The sequence below is a fragment of the Ictalurus furcatus genome, chromosome 18, assembly GCF_023375685.1.
Source record: "Ictalurus furcatus strain D&B chromosome 18, Billie_1.0, whole genome shotgun sequence".
In the NCBI taxonomy this organism is placed as follows: domain Eukaryota; kingdom Metazoa; phylum Chordata; class Actinopteri; order Siluriformes; family Ictaluridae; genus Ictalurus; species Ictalurus furcatus.
Genome location: NC_071272.1, coordinates 53,387 through 73,970, shown reverse-complemented (window position 1 = coordinate 73,970; position 20,584 = coordinate 53,387). Strand labels below are relative to the sequence as shown.

Sequence of the window (20,584 nt, the reverse complement as noted above, 5' to 3'; positions counted from 1 at the left end):
CAATTAGTTTTTCACATGGGTGATAGGTGTTGGATAACTTTTTTTGATTCAATAAAAAAAATGTATTGTGTGTTTACTAAAGTTTCCTTTTTTGTTGTATTTCATTTGAAGATCTAAAACTATTTAGTATGAGAAATACACAGAAACATAAGAAATCAGGGTGGGGGCAAATACTTCTTCACAGAACTGTAATTCTGAGTTCCAATTTACCACAAGTTGAATGCAGCATTAGATCAGACCGTGCATTCCAAGAACCAAAAGTATTTGTGGTATGTAATTCCAAGGCAGTGACATACCAAAACAGTTTTATTGGCATTTAATTTCTGTATCAAATCTACTTAGACCTAAAGCATCATCACATCTTTATAAAGCTCTTGTAAGGTTCTTGCTTTCTGTGTAGTCAACTCCATTCGTCTTGAGTTGGACGATGAAGGGAAGAAGTGTCTATGTACCCAATGTTTTAGTTGCTGAATGGCTGCACTCCAGCCCTGCAAGCTCCTGCAAACCATTGCTGCAGCTTTTCACATTAGATATTAGCTCTGCTTTGTATGAGTGTGTTTTTTTATTTTTATTTGAGTATATAATTTTTATATCATTAAAATTCAACTGTGCTTCTAACAATAGACTATGTTGCAAAGCAGCTTTACAGAAATATACAAAATTACAGATTCTTAATGAGCAAGCCTGAGGTGATAGTGGCAAGAAAGAATTTTCTAAAATGGTATGAAGAAGAAAACCTGTTCTAGGTGATACAGGTATTGTGAATATTATAATGAAGAGCCATATAGATAACAGGCAGGTAGACAAAACTAAAGGATACAGATACATGTCTGGTATGATCATATTGAATATGAATGAGTCCTGAGATGACCATGGGACAAGCTTTATAGTGACACCCACAGTTCCTCAGGAACCTCAGGAAATATAAGGCTCTAAGTATATAGGTAAGATTATCCATTGAAGCAGGAAGGTAAGTCCTATGACCTATATTTGGTTTGTTCATGAAAGTTAAACAATAGTTGCTGCTTTTTGTTAACAAAGGTATGAAATGACCAAGTAGTAATTCTTGATTTATCATCACACAGTAATTTTTTCTTTCAGTTGTTGTGACCTGAAAAAAATTCAAATCTGAAGAATTGCCTGAAGTCCTCTTTGTGTCTAGGTTGACTAATATACTGACTAATATCTTCTCTGACTAATGCCCTTAGCTGGTTACTGGACAGTCCCCTCTAGTCAGAGTCATGGTCGTACCATGTATTTTCCATTTTAAGTAACTCATTTATTGATGTTTGGGATTTTTTTTTTTTAACCCTGATTGATATCTTTGGGATTTTGTCCTGGTCTTGCTCCTTTGCTCCTTGGTCTTCATGATGCTGTTTGTTTAGGTATGTCCTCAAAAAAAAATCTGGGGCCTTCAAGATACAGATGTATTAATACTGAGATCACATGACACTTTCATGAGACACTTCCATGACACTTTCATGTGATCTCAGTATTAATACACCTGTATCATGTCACTTTGTGCAATGAAAGTGTCATGTTACACTTTTATTGCACACAATAGACTTTGTTTTTCTAATTATTTGCACCAACTACACGTTTTACATCAAGGGGGTGATTACTGATGCAGTCACAATTTGTAATATTGTTTTAATTTGTGGGTAGTTTTGCAGGCTACTTAAATATTTTGGTCTATCTTATGTACATTCATGACATCTGAATTAAGTCCATTTCAGTTCAAGCATGCAAGAACAAAATGTGGAATAGTTCTAGTGGGTTAGTATGTATGTGTATGTGCTAATATTTATGTAGTGCCCTATATCAAATATGACATGATTAAAGAATCAGTGATTGATAAAGGTCTGTTGAAAATAAAACTTTTACTTTATGATTTTTTTTTATTTAATGAGGCATTATCTAAATAAGGGATAATCCACAGCTAGGTGGATATGGAGGCAAAGGACCATGAAGTGGAGAGTGGCTTTGTCCGTGGAATGCATCAAAATCTTGTAATGCACAGATTATGCCACTTATCCCGTGGACACTTGCCAGCATTGACAAGTTAAAGCTGACATTATTAATGTTAGCAGTGCAAAATCTGACTCAAAGTAATTTTTTTTTTTTTTTTGTTATCTGATATATGCGTTATTTGATCTAGAAAACTAGAAATGCCCTCTCTAAATCATACAAAGAGATAAAGTATCTTTAGAATAAATTATAATAAATAGTTATTAGAGAGATTGTGCGTGTGTGAATTACCTGCGTCTCTGCCGCATCTCTACTAATAATGAAGCTGTGAGTTTAACTACTGTATGCAACTGTAACTGTATGTTACTATGGTTTCAATTGTTTATACGTAGCACATTAATTTAGAACGGCATTTAAACTGACTGGAACTACCTGTGCATTCAACAGTTTGAAGTGGTTATTTGACCAGAAGGTTTTTGAAAATTACGTTTTTTACAAGCTTATATTAATGATGATGAAGTATAAAATGCAATCTTTTTTATATGAGAAATAAATGAATATAGAAAAGTAAATAATAGGAAGTCCAACTGGAATGCAGTTACTTTTGAATGGGTTTTGTGATCAAGGTTTAGGAGGTAAACTAGTTAGCGTGGCACAAAGAACCATGTGAACCACAGTCAAAGTCAATGAGTTTAGTTTTCACCCATTCTGATATTTGATAGGAAAGTAAACTGAAGCTCTTGGCATATATTTGGATTTTTTTTTTTTTATAAATCGTGCTGCTGCCACATGATATGCAAGTGGCAAATAAGCAAATATGGTTGTGTTGGTCAGGTGTCCATGAACTTTTGGCCATATAGTGCAGATTAGCTCATGGACTAAAAACTAGTAGTTACTATACAATTGTTTTTAGCCTGGAATGGCAAAATGTTTGTGCCTTTTCATCCTTCAAAATCATATGCTGTTTTCTTGTTTTGTGATTACTAATACACTGTAAATAAGTAAGGAACAAAACATGACTAGGAATGCTGTTAAGCAAAATAATGAAGGTGGTGTGTTACGTTAATTAATTTCCTATAACTCTACACCACAACAACATACCAATGATTAAATTTTTTTAGTTAATTAAAGGACAGAATGGTATACATTTTAGAAGTTTACTGCATAATTCAGGGGTTTATTAACCACCCTACATTTTTTATATACTGTGCTAGTGTAACATTTGAAAAAATTTATGTTAGTAACATTATGTACAATGCTGTGAAAAAGTATTTGCCAGAAGAATGTCTGGAGAATGTCCCGTCCCGTCTGTAAATTGAAACTCAAACGCAACTGGATTATGCAGCAAGACAATGATCCAAATCATAGGAGTAAGTCTTAGTCCTATAAGTAAGTGAAAGACTGATCTCCAGTTATTGGAAGCGTTTGGTTGCAGGTATTGCTACTAAATGTGGCACAACCAGATTTTAAGTTTAAGGGGGCAATTAACTTTTCACATGGGTGATAGGTGTTGCTTCAAAAAAAATTTTTAATAAAAACTGTACTGTGTGTTTATTCAGTTTACCTTTGTTTTATGTTGTATTTCGTTTGCAGATCTAAAACTATTATTAGTGTTGTGTAATGGAGGCACAGACAGAAGCAAGTGCAGGTATGGCAGTTTAATAAAGCAACAAGTCCAAAGGATCAGGCAGAAATCAATAAACATAGACCGGCAGTGGTCAGGTGATCATGGGCGCTTTCAAAACACTGCTTCATGAAGCTTTGAAACCTTTATGAATCTTTTGTTTCGAGTCAGTGGTTCAGAGCACGTATCAAACTGGTCGAGTCACGTGCGTTCAGCAAACCAGGCTTCATTATGTCATACTGTTTTGAAGCGTTTTGAAATTTCCATGGTTCACCACAAGGGGGTGTTGATCACCAGGTGAACCAATGAACCAGCGTTTAATAAATAAATAAAACTGTTCTCCGGTCAGTTTTATAATGTAGGTTTATAAAACTGAAATGATTCAATAGTGTTTGGACTGATCCCTGCTCAGTGCTTGCCTCAGGGTGCCTTGTTAATCATCTGACATGAAATCCCAAATTTCCTGATAAAAAAAAAAAAGACATGGCCAGATGTTGTGGGTTAATGGAATAAGTTTCATGTGAAGAATCTGGACAATCTGTAATTGAACTCCTTTATATAAAACCAATAAAAAACAATTCACAAAAAAACAGAAGAAATCAGCATGGGGCAAATCCTTTTTCACAGCATTGTATGTATAATGAATGTGACAAAAAAAAACCCCAAAGGAATACTCCTTGCCCTGTCTTACCAGTCTTTGTGTGTTTATAGGAAAGTAATCCACCACAGGTGTGATGCACAGTAGAAGGGCCTCACATGATTTAAAATAGGTTGTGTTGAGTGTAAATGGTGACTGCTTTTTACCAGTATACTTTCAGTTGGTACTTTACATTAGCTAATTATACTTACATTATTTTGATTAAAATGATGCATTATGTCAGCCAGATATCAAATGGTAGCTCAGCATTTTACATGTGAATTAATAATGCTGTATGTGCCACTTTCAGTTAACTGATGCACCATCCTGTCCACCACCAATATAGCCACACGAGAGTCAGACCCACTGTCCGACCAGCCGTATCTACTGTGCATGCTCTGGCTCCAAGGTCTCTACCGCTCAGATTCTGGCTCCAAAATTCACAAGATGGTGACTCCCATTTCAACCAAAACACCTCAAAACCGTATAGTGGGAGTAAATGCTGCCATGTTGTGGTCATTATATAGTCATCCACAGGGTAGTGGAAGGACTAAAAAAGTATGTACACCGATTTGCCATAACATTAAAACCACTGACAGGTGACGTGAATAACATTGATTATCTGGTTACAATGGCACCTGTCATGCAGTGTGATATATTAGGCAGTAAGTGAACAGTCAATTCTTGAAGTGGGCAAATGTAATGGGCAAGCATAAGGATCTGAGCGACTTTGAAAAGGGCCAAATTGTGATTGTGAACTGGGTCAGAGCATCTCCAAAACAGTAGGTCTTGTGGGGTGTTCCCGGTATACAGTGGTTAGTACCTCCCAAAAGTGGTCCAAGGAAGAACAACTGGTTGAACCAGCAACAGGGTCATGGGTGCCCAAGGCTCATGATGTGCATGGGGAGCAAAGGCTAGCCCGTCTGGTCCAATGCCACAGAAGAACTACTGTCGCACAAATTGCTGAAAAAGCTCATGCTGGCTATGATAGAAAGGTGTCAGAACATAGTGCATCGCAGCTTGCAACATATGTGGCTGCACCTAGAATGGGCACATGAGCCTTGTCTGTGGCTTATATTAGCACAGAAAATTTTACAATATTTTTAATATTAATTTGTGAAATAATTAAATGAAACAAAAGAGTAGATAGAGAGTGTCTCTCAAGACCCCATTTGTAAACAAGTGATCCCACGTAGGGTAGCGTGTAACACATCTAGATCTAAATATGTAAATGAAAGCTGAAATTGAAATCTTATCATCGCAAATTCATCTTTTGATCGCAAAACCAAACGTCTTCAGTGTATAACAAAAATAAAAGAATTGGTCTTGCCATTCCAATACTTTTGGAGAGGACTTCAATATGTACCTATTTTGTTTTGTCATAGCCTTTTTTGTATGAATAGTACAAAACTGTGTGAAGGAAATTTGACCAAGCAGAATAGATACAAAGCCTGAAGGCTGTACATACAGTGCAGTATTATTAACTGATTAGAAACACCACACCTACACTGCTACACTTACAACACATGACAGTCATATGACAGACAAAAACTTACATGGCAGCTACTGTACATTTTGTCATTCTAGGGCTAAAATCTTTGACATAATAATGTATAAGCCTGTAAATTAATCTTTCCCCATATGAATTACCTTCCATACCACAGTCAGCCATGCCGTAGTCAAAGCCACTGAGATAATATTTTTCTGCATTCTGACTTTTTCTGTGAACATTAAATGGAGTTCTTGACCTGTATCTGCAAGATTTTATGCATTGAACTGCTGCCACATAATTTCTGACTGGATAATTGCAAGAATGAGCAGGTGCTGGAATACGAGAACCTGGAAATTAGTTTTTCACCCATTTGTGTTGCATTACACAAAGCAGACTTATATGCAAAAGTAATTTGCAGTCAAGTATTAGTTTTAAATGCAGAGTATTCAGTGGAGCAAATTTTCAAGAGGGAAGTTTTTTCAAGCATCAGAAGAGGGTGTGTGACTTTCCTGCATGTTCAGGTCACTGTCTTCCTTAGTTTTAAATTTATTTTATTACACATTGTTATTTTTGCAAGCATTTTAAAACACCATACAGGTGACACACTAATAAAGTTTTGCACTTGCTGCTAGTTGATCAGAACTACACAAGGGGGCTTCAGGTAGGTTACTGCCAATCTGCTGGTCGCAGTTACAGCCATATGTATCTCATCATTGTATTTAAGTTGATTGTATAAATTTATCTTTAGTAGCTTCATAAAATAGGTTCCATGTTTGCACCTTTGTGATAAAGGAAATAACTTTGGTGTTCCTGTGTGTTTATAAAGGTTCTCTCACTCTCTTATTATGGGACCATCTGGAATGCACCCTACAGGAATCCCACACCCTGCTATAGTGCCATCTTCAGGCAGGCAAGAGCATGACCAGTTTGACATGTATGTGTAACAAAAACAAAAACAAAAAAAACTTTAAAGGTACATTAGTCAAGATCTGGTTCTTAAGTAGGTGACATACCCTACATCATTGGAAATGTTTTTACTCCATGACTCCACCACCCATTCCACCCCAAAATCTATGCTAGCCAGAGTTAGCATTACCATGTCACTTTCAAGCGATGAAGTAGGCTGTTTATTAATGGCACTATCTTACATTTTTATTTAGATATAGAGCCATCCATCAATTTTCTATACTGCTTATCCTACATAGGGTGGTGGGGAGCCTGGAGCCTATCCCAGGGAATCATCCCAGGAGACACCCTGGATGGGGTACCACCCCATCGCAGGACACAATCGCATGCACACTTATACACCCATTCACACACTACGGACAATTTGGAAATGCCAATCAGTCTACAACTCATGTCTCTGGACTTGAGGAAGAAACCAGAGTACTCTGAGGAAATACCTGAAGCATTGGGAGAACATGCAAACGCTGCACACACAGGGTGGATGTGGGAATCGAATCCCCAACCACGGAGGTGCGAGGCAAATGTGCTAACTACTAAGCCACCTTGCCCCTCTATTTAGATATAGAGGATAAAATATATCAATTTATTGTCTAAATATTTTACCCAATTGTTCTTCTTGGATGGCAGTGTTTTTGCCAGTGCAGGCATTTTACTCTGACCTGGATTTTGCCCACTAGGTCATTCAACTTCTTGTAGCCAAGTTATAACACCATAAATATGTGAAATTCTTTGAGCTCCCATCCGTTTCTGAGCTAACCATCACTGCTGGTGTGGGCCAGTTAGCGTCATTAGATGCAGTTTTTAAAATCATGTTCTGCATAATTCTTACTAGTAAGAAATAAAAAAAAAAAAAAAATGACTATTGCATCTTTAAGGATGTAAACTTTTTACATGCAGAAAGCATTACAAGCTCATAACTGGTTCATAACATTTATTACAAACTATGTTATTAATCTTTTATAATTATATGTCTTTAATTACATGAAATAATGAGATTTCTACAGTATTTATAAGATATTGAAATGTTTAACAAATGAAACTTGAAATGTTTTTCTTCTTTATTACAGTAAGCCTCATCCAGAGTCAAAGAGAGAGAGAGAGCCTAAGAAGCCAGTCATTAAGAAGCCTCTGAATGCCTTCATGCTCTATATGAAGGAGATGAGGGCAAAAGTCATTGCAGAATGCACCTTGAAGGAGAGTGCAGCTATCAACCAGATACTGGGCCGCAGGGTGAGGGTTCTCTAAACAGATAGTGTTGAACAATTAATAACACTAATGTGCCAGGGATATTGTGTTGTTCTATTTTTCAATCAATCAAGCTTAATCTTTGGGCAGACTCCAGTCACAGATGTGGGCTCTAAATAGTTGATTTTGAACACTTCCTCACTGTATTTGATGAGACTGTATGCAAATTTTCAACTGTACCTGAATTTTAAACCTTTTTTTAAGCTCATATCTGATGGGCATATTGATATTTTACTGTGTATTTTTAAAATTAGTTTTTATATGGGCCAATGTCATGATAAGTGAGTTTATGGCAATCCTGAGTGTCCCAGATGTCCCTGGTGGAAAGCCAGACTCGATCTCCTGGTTGATACTCAAGTTTCTGTAGTTTCTGTCCAATATCTGTCTACAAACTATTTGTGGTTCTGTGCCACTTGTTCCAGATGCTGGTGAGTGGTTTCCCACACCTGTTCACTCTGCCTGAACCACTCATCCACTGCTGGAGAATCACTGGGGTTAGCATTCCATGGGAACAAGGGAGGTTGGTAGCCGAGGACACACTGGAAGGGAGTGAGCTGGGTGGCCAAGTGCCTCAGCGAGTTCTGCTATATGCAGAAAATGCGCAGAAAATCCTCCTGGTTATCGGGACAAAAGGATCATAGGAACCTGCCGATGTATTGGTTATCTCACTCCACTTGACCATTGGCTTGTGGGTGATAGCCAGAGGTGGGGTGGATGGCCATTCCCACCTTTTCCATGTATCTCTTCCAGACATGGTATATGGGTGAGGTGCATGAGACCTTGTCCTGGGCACAAACAGTGCATGATGATATGACCTGGCATTTGGTCTTGACATTTCTTGACATGCTGGGGTATGCAAAGAAAAGACTTTCACTGTGCATATGTATATGTGACCAATAAAGACTCATTATAATTATACAGTGCCGTGAAAAAGTATTTTTTCAGTTTTTGTCTATATCTCATAGTAAATAGTTTTAGATCTTCAAACAAAATACAACATAAAACAAGGGCAACCTGAGTAAACACACAATAGTTTTTTTGTTGTTTTTTTTCTACTGAAGTAAAAAAAAAAATGTTATTCAACATATACACATTTATCACCAATGTGAAAAATTAATTGTCCCCTTAAACTTAAAATCTGCTTGTGCCACCTTTAGCAGCAATAACTGCAACCAAATGTTTCCAATAACTGGAAATCAGTCTTTCACTTACTTCTAGGACTAGGATTTACTCCTATGCTTTGGATCACTGTCTTGCTGCATAATCTAGATGCGTTTGAACCAATTTACAGACTGAAGACTGGACATTCTCCTTTAGGATTTTCTGGTAGAGAGCAGAATTCGTGTTTCCCTCAATTACTGCACATTGCCCAGGCCCTGAAGCAGCAAATCATCCCCACACATCACACTTCCACCACCTCTTTCCACTTCTGTGGTGGAAAGAGGATATTTGCAATTTTGAGGGGGCATTGTTCCAAGCATTAGCTCAATGGCACAGTCATATAGACAGTGTAGAGGCAGACCACTGGCTTTTGATTTGCTGAACACTTCATGATTGTTCTGATACTCCCAAGGAATGGTTACTTATCATGAGGAGTTCACTCTTTCTGTGGAAGTGGAGGTACATGGAGTGCAGGCACATGGAGACTGAATTTAAGACAGAGTGATGACCAACTGACGATTTCTTTCTGTGTCCAAGATATGGAGGGATTATGTGTTTGCATCCAGAGGAAGCTGAGGACAGTGGGATACTTGGACACGACTATCACCAGAATGGAGATGGTCTCATGATGGAGGGCACTGGCTTGGAACTGAAGAGGTTTGGTGCAGTGTATTATCGATCCTCCAACTATGGGACCCCCATCTAGAGCCTGAATACGAAGCGGATTCTGAAGAGGTTGAAGGCAGAGCTTGAGCTTTTCCGCAACGACCAGTCGATGCACCTGCACCAGAGTCAATCAGAGCTGTAAAGATAGAAACACCTTCTGAGTCCCTTATCTGAATGGGAATCAAGAATGCTTGAGGGGAGACTTATTTATAGGGACTCACCATGAGTGGGTGCTGTTTGGTAGGAGCCCACTCCCTCAGTGGTAATGATGGCTGTTGGACTGGATGCACCAGACATTGGGAAACTTGGTGTAGATCACTGCCACAATAGAAGCATAATCCTGCTGTTCTTAATCATTCACATTCGAGGGCTATGAGTTTGGCTTGGTCAGTCTGCATACTTTCAACGGGGCTCTCATCAGGTAAGGATCTTGGTTTTTTTGGGGGCACGATGATTACAAAGCGAAATCAGTGAGGGTGTCCAGGGATTTTTGTTTATCATGACATTCATGCTCGGTGAGCCTTGGTGATATGTTGCCTTGAGTGCATTCCAGTGGCGAGTGTTCTGAATGCCAAGGAGTGTTTGGTGACCCAGTATAATTCCCCTGGGTCACTGATAGGAGTTGTTCTCCAATCACTTTACCTTCAGGAGCATGATCAAATACATGGCAAAATAATTAAATGAATTGGTCATAGGAAGAAATGTGCTCCCCACCTTGGGACCACACCTGCTCAGGTTGCCTAGGTCAGTGCTTTGTCCATGAGTAGATTTATAAACTGGGCCATCTTGCATTGTTCAGACACTCCTCCTTGCTTGGAGAAGTACAGAGAGCTCTGAAGCAGAACCCCTTTACACTGAGCTGGATTACCGGAATACTTGTCAGGACGAGCAATGAGAGGAAGAGCCAGGGAAGATGTTGCTGCCATGGTTGTTGGTGTATAACTGCACAGTTTAAGCTTAGTTCACACTGCATAATTTTAAGCCTGATTTGCAAGTCACTGAGCTCTCCGAGCAATCGGCGCTCGCCAATCGACAGTCGATCGTTATGTGTGAACTACTCAACGACACATCGCTGAGGCATTGCCAACACACACAGATATTTGTCATGCTAAATATCTGGAGTTGTTGGGCGACTCCACATCTTGTCGTGTGAAAAGTGTCATCACTGGCAGTGATTGCGGTGAAGAGCTACAGCCAATGAGAGAGCAAGGCATGGGTTGAGGTCTCCATGAAGAAGGGAAATCCGAAAAACATTCCTTCAGCAAAACAGGCTTGTCATTACAAAACATTTTTTATTCACCTCCAACTCTCTATGTAGCACACACAATCCCTGCTGCCCGCATGTGCAAATCCATTCTTTCACCCACTTTCTTTGTCTTTTCCTTTTTGGGGTTTCCACAGCACAAATCATTGTGTAAACAGCTCACACCGCTTGTTTCTGTCCTATGTCCATCTTCAAATAAACAACTCCTGTTTCGCACGTGGTTTTCCCGTCATATATCCGTGTCACTTCTCGCGTGTGTTTTTGTGACAAAACGTATTTTGAACAACAGATAAAGTCATTGGGTGACAGAGTCATTGTCAGATCGTGTAGGGTGTGGACATAAAACAAATTAAAAAATTTTTTTTTCATTTCTGAAAAAAAGACTAAAATAGTCCTGTGTAAATAATTGAAAATATACACTGGTTTAAATGAATTGTGAATTAGTTTTTCTTTTTCTTTTTTTTCTTTCAGTTAGAAACCTATCTTACAATGTAATGTGTATGTGTTTTACAGTGGCATGCTCTGACTCGTGAGGAACAGGCTAAGTACTATGAGCTTGCCAGGAAAGAGCGGCAGCTTCACATGCAGCTCTACCCCAGTTGGTCTGCCCGAGACAACTATGTGAGTGCTGTTAGACACACACAGATATACACAGACATAGGAAGATAGACAGACAGACACATTGCCAAGAATATCTACAAAAGCAATGGTCCAGTCCATTCAAAACTGCATGCAGTGCCAAAAAGTCATCATGTCTTTCATGTCCTTATGACACTCAATATGGTAGTTTCAGTCTTTGTTAAATTCTGAGCACTTATCACATTAGATTTGAGTGGTTACTAAGAAGAACTAGGATTCATTTTATTCCAGAATCAGTAAATAACAATGAATTGGTAAATGACAGTTGGAATTTGAGGGCATGCAACTGTAAACTGACAGACCAAGACAGTTCCATACCACATATTCACTCACTTAACCTTAAAGTACCCCTGAGACTGGATTCAATTATAACCACATTATGGTTCTACATGCTACATCCATGTTATTAAAAATAGATATTTATAGGTCTTATTATTGAATTCTGTTTTGGTAAATACTGTGATAAGCTAATCTGAATTAAACAGTATGGAAGAATGATTAAATTTCTGTTTTTAAATATATTGAAATAAGATATGCTATATTTGCTTTATTACAACAGCTACAGTTTAGCTGTAGCATTTATGATTTTTACCCCTTGCTACAGTGAAATAGGAGGTTCAAAAGTTATGAGCACAAATGTACTTTGAACTTTGACTTTTAAACCTTGAGGGGAAGAGCACAAATTGGTGAGATGAGTATTGGAACTATCAGTGTGCCACATATCAACTTTTTTTCCATATGGTTGTAGGGACAGCAATAGACCTGCATGGCAAAAGAATAATAGTGATTATTATGTTAAACCGATTCATTTGTGTTCTTTGATTGTCATCTAGTGGTTAAGTGTTATCTATGTGAAAGAATATTTAAACTTTATGAAAAACATGAATTTCTTTAGACATTCATATCTTTTTTTTTTATATATATATACCTACAAAGGTTTACAGTAGTAAAATAAACATAGAAATGGAATTCATAAAAATTCATCGCAGTGATTGTTTTTTCTGGAGTTCACATGAGGGGAGCCTATATGATTTGTTCTTAGTACTCTGTATGATTTGTTTGGGGGTGGGGGGTTAGCAGGAAAGACTTTGTATGCTCTGCATGTGGTAGGCCCCAGCACTGGGTTTTGGGTTTTAAAAAATGTTGAAGGGTTTTGAGGAAATTCCAAATTTGCATAAAATACAATGGTATGATTTTTTATTATTATTATTATTATTATTATTATTATTTTATTATTATTATTATTTGATTTGATTTTATTTATTTTATTTTTTCATCATGTCAGAAATCAGATGACACCAGAATTATGAATTTATTCTAAATGGTTAAGAGTAAATTGCAAAAACATGTGTTTTGAAAATTGCGGTGTGGTCCAAATAAGTATTCTCAGGTTTCATGTTAATCCCATCAAGATGGCTTCACTTACTGTTCGGTGGCTTTGCCATCAAATCTGTTTGTGTGTTATAGCAGAATGTTTTGGATAACAACAACAAAAAAATAAACCTTCTGATAACTTTTATGTAGAGTCATCTGAATGGTATCTTTGCCTGACTGTGAGCATTGTGAAAGTTTTACAGTTAGGCAGCACTGCTTGCAAATGACTCTCTTCCCGGCCAAAGGGAGATTTGTTTCAAGGTTTCAGAGCCGTGCAGATCTGGGCCAGCCTCTGCCGAGGCAGCCAGCCGGCTAAGGTCCTGGGGATCTCGGATGGATCTGGAAGAGGAGCCGGAGATGAGCGCGCCTCTATCTCTTTCTCTGTCTTCTGAGTCCACCTCTCTGCCTGACTTTGGAGCTCGCGTCGTGACTCCTCCTTCTGCCATGGAAAGCCAAAACACCTTCTCTGAATCTGAGGAGCCAGTAGGGGGTGCCATTGCACCAAAAACCAAGAGCAGCTCTCAAGCAAATAAAGAGCTGATTGAGGTGATTACCTGGGCAGTTGAAAAGCTAAATATAGACTGGCCCAGGGAAGAGGAAGTGGCTCCTAGCAGGCTGGATGGGCACTTCCTTTCCAGTGAAAATTAATCTCCCTCACACCACAGAAAACTCCCCTTTTTTCGAGAAGTGCATGATGAAACATCACGCTTCTTGGGGAAACTATACACTAGCCGTGTTTACAACCCCGCAATGTCTGATTACTCGGCCGTCATGGGGAGTGAGCAGCATGGCTATTTAGCTATGCTGAAGGTGGAGGAGGTGCGTGCGAGCCATCGACGGCAGGTAATTTAGGGGTGTCGGCTTTGCTTCCTAGCCATGTAAGGCCACCTCAATGTTGGTGGGCAAAGCCTATGCAGCAGCGGGTCTTGCTTGTGGGTCACTGCATTCAATGGCAGTGTTGCAGGCCTGCCAAGCAGACCTGCTGAGTGAGCTCGACACTGGAGAGGGAATTGGGCCCGAGGCAGTGGCAGAGATGCGCTGCACCACAGATTTGTCTTGTGGTGGAGAGGCACCTATGGCACAACCTCTCAGGGATGGGGTACAAAGATAAAGTCTCCTTGCTGGACACCCCTGTTAAACCTTCCTGCCTGTTAGGCGGCACAGTTAATGCCATCGCCGACAGGTTTTGCAAAGCAAAACAGCAAACGGCGGTGTTCAGCCAGTTCTTTCCCTGTCGTGTCGAGTTTGCTAGTGCACTAGTGTGAGGGAGGCACAGAAGGCAAGTGTGACGGCCTGCCTCCCCCTGTGGAGAGCCAGGGGGACCAGGCAGCCACAGCCGCAGCCTGCTAATAGGCCTGATGTGAGAATGATCATAAAAGCCAAGCAGGCAAGGAAGGAGCGGTCCTGATGGGCCACGGAGGGGCATATCAGGGGACATTAGGTCGTTAGGGCAGATAGCCCCCAGTGCTACTGTAGGGCCTCCTCTAACCAAGGCCGTTCCAAGTTTTTTTTTCCAAGTCTTCTCTGGTCAGTGAGCTGTCACAGGGAAACGAAAATCTGATGCTTTCCCTCCAACAAAATGTGGAAAATATAACGTCGCTAAAAGACCATCCCTCTCGGACAAAGGGGCCGTAGAACATGTACCCTGTTCCCTAAGGAAGGGAGGCTTTTACACCCGTTATTTCCTGGTCTGCAAAAAAGATGGGAGTATACGGCCAATTTTAGATCTGCGTCATGTGAACCGTACTCTTTGGACATACAGGTTCAAGATGCTGACGCTCAAACTTATCATGCCACAGATTCAGTTCGAGGGCTGTTTTGTGATGGTAGATCTAAAATATGCATATTTTGACATAGGAATATTGCCCAGTCGCAGGAAGTTGAACCTCAAGAAAAGTATGCTTTCTCCAGTGCAGAGGACAACTTTTCTGGGGGTTATATGAATTCTATTACGATGAGGGCGTTTCTATCCCCAACATGCATAGGGTTGATCCTATCAACATTGAGCAAGATAAAGCTTTATCTCTGCATTCCTTCCAGTCTCTACGAGAGACTGTTGGGACTTATGGCAGCATCAGCCAATAGCAGCAGGCTGTTGGGCCTATTGAACGAGACTGTTCAGTGGTGGCTGAACAGTGGTGGCTGTTTCGTCCGAAGACGAAACCTCTGAGAGTAATCAGTGTCACGTGGCGATGCCTATGTGCTCTGAGTATTTGGAGGTGTCCCCAGTTTCTAGCCTCGGGTCACACTCTAGGGGCGTCTCCTTATCGTAAGACGGTAATGATAGATGCCTGGTGGGGACAATAGAGGTGATGCTGTGTCAAAGCAGTGCGTCTCTAATTGGATAGGGGAAGCAATCTCTATCGATAATGAGGCGCACAGTCTTGCTACACCTCTGGGCATAAGGGCTCATTCCAATAGGGGCGTCGCCTCCTTGTAGGCTTTATCCAAAGGGGTATCCTTTTCTGTGTGTGCTGCTGCAGGGTGGTCTATGCCACACACATTCATTCGATATTACAGCCTGTATATTCATTCTGCCCCGGGCTTGAGTGTCTTGCAGTGACCCTCGGGCTTGGGTCTTTTTGAACAGGCCCTACCCTCGGTATGACGGAGTGGGTATTCTCGTTCCCATAACGTTGTGCTAACGCAACGTGGAGTTCCCTTTGAAAGGGAATGTCTGGGTTACACATGTATCCCTGTTCCCTGAGAAGGGAACGAGACGTTGCATAGCTTTGTCATACTGGGGCAGGCCTGTGAATTGTGTCTTCACTTCAGATAATAGAGGCTGATGGCGTGGTTCACAGGTGTGGTGTATATATATCATGCGACGCGCTTAATTGCCATGTCACCTGATCACGACAGGCCTATAAAAAATGTTACACAAGCTTCAGATGCCGGTCACACACAAAAGTGCTTCCCATTGTGCATTGTGCTAACGCAACATCTCGTTCCCTTCTCAGGGAAAAGGGTTACATGCTTAACCCAGACATTCACTGCAAACCTTGTTTTCCAAGAAATATGTTTGTTTTTGTGTGCAAACATGGATGTTTGTGGATTTCTCGGTTGGTCCGCAACACTTCCAGTCTTTTTGAATCTGTTAATAACTTTGGCAGCAGTGTCATATGTGATGGTTCTCATACTACACCCTTGGACCACTAAAAATCCTAACAATACAAGAGGGATCCCCTAAAAATCATAATAAAAACAATAGGGTTCCAGCACTATGTGTGGTAATAGGAACACAACAGGTGCACAAACAGATACAGGCATACATTTTCTTTAACCTTGCTGGTCCAGGAGTGATTGAACGTGAACGCTCATTTGTCTATGTGGAGGAGATGAGAGAGCCCGGCCACACCATAACTCCAGCTAAGTCCAGAAAATAACCTGTCTGTTTGAAAAGAAAGTTTAGTGAGATTTGTGCTGCTCAAATGATTGTTACAATGAAATTACAAAAATTCTATACAAGGTCCCAAAATCCAGGTGAGCCTATTGAATCTTTTTTTCAGTGACCTACAAATGAAAGCAAAAAGCTACAAATTTGTTTTTTTACAAGAGGAACTTGTTCAAGATATACTTGTGTGCCATCAACAATGATTTCAGAAAAATTCTGCTGCGTGACCCCAGACATTAGCTAAAGCCATAGAAAATTTAAGCTGATAAAATATGAGCTGACGGAGCAGCATATTAAAATCCTAGCATTACATCAGCAACATTCCACTAATGACGATAGTGTACATCAGACATCAGTGCAAAAACACAAAGAAGGCAAAAAGCTGATATTTAGACCTGAAATTTAAAAGCATCTCCAACTATCACAAACTGTAGCAATTGTGGAGGTAGTAATGCAGTTAAGAGATAAGCGCCCTGCTTAATCTCAGCAATGCAACAAGTGCAAAAAGTAGAACTATTTCAGAAAACATTGCAGGACCTCAAAAAAAGTCAAAGTATACACAAGCCTAGAAAGTTGGTCCATCAAACTGGGGCTGTAACAAATCAACAGCAATGGTGCTGAGTTACTCTTTATTAATGTTGTGACAATACAGCAAAACATTGACACAACTAAACTGAATAAAAAAACCAAACTGTTCAGCACTGTTCATATAAATGGAAAACCCATTGAACTAAAGGGCAATGTCTCAGCAAAATATTATGTGATCTTGTACAACACATTCAAACTTGTATGCCAAGGCAAGCCACTTGACAGTTCAAACATTGCAAGGCTGATTGCCTACAGTAGCAATGAAATAAAAACTCTAGGATCAGTCATAGTACTGTGCAACTCAGCAGGTCAGAGTCATCATTTGCAGGCTGAGTACAACTGTGAATTTCAAGGGGGGACAGCATTCTAGTTAACAAAAATTTCAGGAAATGAAGAGGGTTTCTATGTTTTATCTTATATTGAAAGCCTACAAAAATGAGTTTTGCACATAAATGCAAGTTCAGAGCGGAGATATTATGCGTGTGGTTGTGCAATGTTGACTTTCCTGATTGGCCATAATACCTACAGGCTGCTGCCAGTGGGAATGCTTCTCTATCAGTGTGCGTCCTCACAGGACCGATCAGACCACCTCAGGTAAGTTAACGAGTCTTAACGGAGTCGAAAATCTTAACAGAAACAGTTACTTTAACAGATGTGATAGTAGAAACTTTGATATGGATAAAGCTGCATGCACGTACCTGAAATGATCCAGGTTTAATCTATTTTGAACGCCCTTATTCATCTTAATTTCTTTTCATTGTCATAGCTTGCTATGTATTATACCCACAGTTATGTTAGCCTACATGTGAAATGATAATGAGTTTTTTTGGGGCAGTGGTGGCTTGGCGGTTAAGACTCTGGGTTACTGATCAGAAGGTCAGGGGTTCAAGTCCCTGCACTGCCAGGCTGCCACTATTGGGCCCTCGAGCAAGGCCCTTAACCCTCTGTGCTCCAGGGTTGCTGTATCATAGCTGACCCTGTGCTCTGACCCCAACTTCCTAACATGCTGGGGTATGTGAAGAAAAGAATTTCACTGTGCTGAAATGTATATGTGATTAATAAAGACTCATTATTATTATTATTATTATTATGTTAGCCTACATGTTTATTACAAATAGAAACTTGGTCGGTAGTTACATAGAGAGATATGTAATGTTTAATGTGTTTTAGCTATCATTTATGCAGATTCTCAAGCCACCATAGGCTTTTTACTGTACTGTTCATTTTTTTATTGCACTGACACAGGCTGTCACTTTTATTTTGTTGATAGTCAAAAAGGCAAGAAAGAGAGAGAGAAGAGTTTTAAGGAAAGAGAGATAGTCAGTTGGGCAGGATGAAAAAATATATTAAATTACTTTGGACCACCTGGCAAAAAAAAGAGGGCAGATGTTTGCAAGAGGGCAGAGGGTTGAGATATGGAAGATAAGGATGAATGAATGTGCCACACATAATTAATTAATGTTGCTCATTGACCTTTCATGTGCCTGTCTTGATACTCAAGAAAGCATATTGTTTGGAGGAGACATGAAATAAGTGAAATGTTATTATATATTATAGCAGTATTTATGTTTATATTATATTTACACCCCAATGTAATGTTAACTCACATCTGTTAACATTATGTACATATAATATAATGCTTTTTTTTTTTTTTATCTGCAATTTTTTTTAAAAAAAAAATGCAGCAATAACATGGTCACTGTGCATTTGGTAGCAGCACATGTCTTCTTCATGACAGTATTTTGACTTTTACTTTGAAAATACAATGACTGCTGTACAAGTATACCTTGTAGTGATGGGAAGTTTAATTTAAATTATTGATTCCTTCGAATGTTTTTAATGACTCTGACTTCCAACTCAAATTCTAACAAATTCAATTTCACCTGGAGGAATGTAAAGCCTTCAGCTTGCTCCACACAAAATTCTAGCCTGTATGCCTGTGTAAGGTCATACAGGAGACCAATTTTAAGATACTCGTTTAATAAATTTCCAAACACTGGGGCAGCTGTGGCTCAGGTGGTAGAGCGGGTTGTCCACTAATCGTAGGGTTGGCGGTTCGATTCCTGGCCCACATGACTCCACATGCCCAAGTGTCCTTGGGCAAGACACTGAACCCCAAGTTGCCTCCTGATGGCAAGTTAGTGCCTTGCATGGCAGCTCTGATACCATTGGTGTGTGAATGGGTGACTGAGACACAGTGTAAAGCGCTTTGTAGAACCACTAAGGTTAAAAAAGCGCTATATAAGTGCAGACCATTTACCATAATAAAAATACACCCTTACTGTTTTTGCTGTACAACTTTATGAATTGCATTTCATATTGCATTTCAATTGGTAAATCACAAACTTAAGATGTCAGATTTTATGATAAACTACCAAATAAATCACATGAAATTTGATTACATACACCCTTATGAGATTAAAATGTTAGATTGTTAGAATTGTGCTAGAATTTGTAAACCAATGGCACTAACATTGAGCCTCATTTATAAAGCTGGACACAAATAGATTTATTTGTAAGAGCATTTGCACAAGAACGCTGGTATTCATGAAAATCCTGTCAATAAAGAAAAATCTTCAGATCCTACTAATGCTCCTGATTATGTGTAAATTTATGCATAAGAGGACTAACTATTGTAGGCCTTGATTTGATCACCTTCAAATCATACAATTTGCATGGAATTCTATACTTTTATATATGGAATGTACTGTTGAGGTTAAATTGCTTATTTTTTATGTTTACAGCATTTAGCAGAAACCCTTATCTAGACATATACAAGTGCTTTGTAGTCTATCAAAAACACATCCTCATGTTAGTTTACTAGGTCAGGGACAAAGAATACCATCAAGGAAATTTTATGAAAACCAGTCATATTATATTATTGTCATTAATTAAAGAATATGAAAAATAAAGAAAGTGAGCCAGTACAAACAGGACAAATACAACTAATAATTTAATTATTATAAAAGAAATTCCATTGTAAAAACAACACAGCGGACAGAACATTTAGCGCTCGCTTATTATTATTAATATAATATATTATTATATACTTTTATTTGCATAGTGCAAATAGTGTGCCATCAAATTGTGTTCCTGACTCTCCTCATTCAGTGGTGTTGTTCTGGGGTGGAATTCAAATTCACATCCCCCAAGGACTGCACTTTTTGCATGTTTATATAATGCACAGGTCATGAACCTGTTGTGTTATGCATTCATGGAAATTATTTGAGCAAATATTCCAGTATTGCAAAACAGTATTCAAATGCAATAAGTAAGCTTTGGATATACCATATCAGAGATATGGAATGAGATGTTTTCAACACCTCCTGGTTATTGCAAAGAGACAACTCATACAATGGAAGGTGTCAGTGCTCATGAAACAGAAGTGCTTCACACTCACAGATGCAATTTTATGCGGTTAATTCACATCTCACACATGGACAAGAGAAAAAAATTTTTGGACTAGGGATGTCACAAAAAGACATGGCATGTAATTTTCTTGCTTCTCGTCTTTTTTCCAGTACATTGATGACTTGCTGATATCACCAACAAGTACACAGGTTCTC

The 20,584-nt window shown here is 39.2% G+C and overlaps 1 protein-coding gene across 9 annotated transcripts in view; it reads left to right on the top strand.

The window, feature by feature from the left end:
• The window catches only part of tcf7 (transcription factor 7), an 88,295-nt gene that overhangs the window by 57,951 nt on the left and 9,760 nt on the right, over positions 1–20,584 (top strand). For 8 of the 9 annotated variants that reach the window (XM_053648102.1, XM_053648106.1, XM_053648109.1 and 5 more), the window contains 3 exons: positions 6,548–6,655; positions 7,755–7,917; positions 11,537–11,644. In XM_053648102.1, the coding sequence (XP_053504077.1) occupies positions 6,548–6,655; positions 7,755–7,917; positions 11,537–11,644 (379 nt within the window). The remainder of the gene's footprint in view (positions 1–6,547; positions 6,656–7,754; positions 7,918–11,536; positions 11,645–20,584) is intronic. The other variant, XM_053648104.1, reaches the window with a different exon arrangement.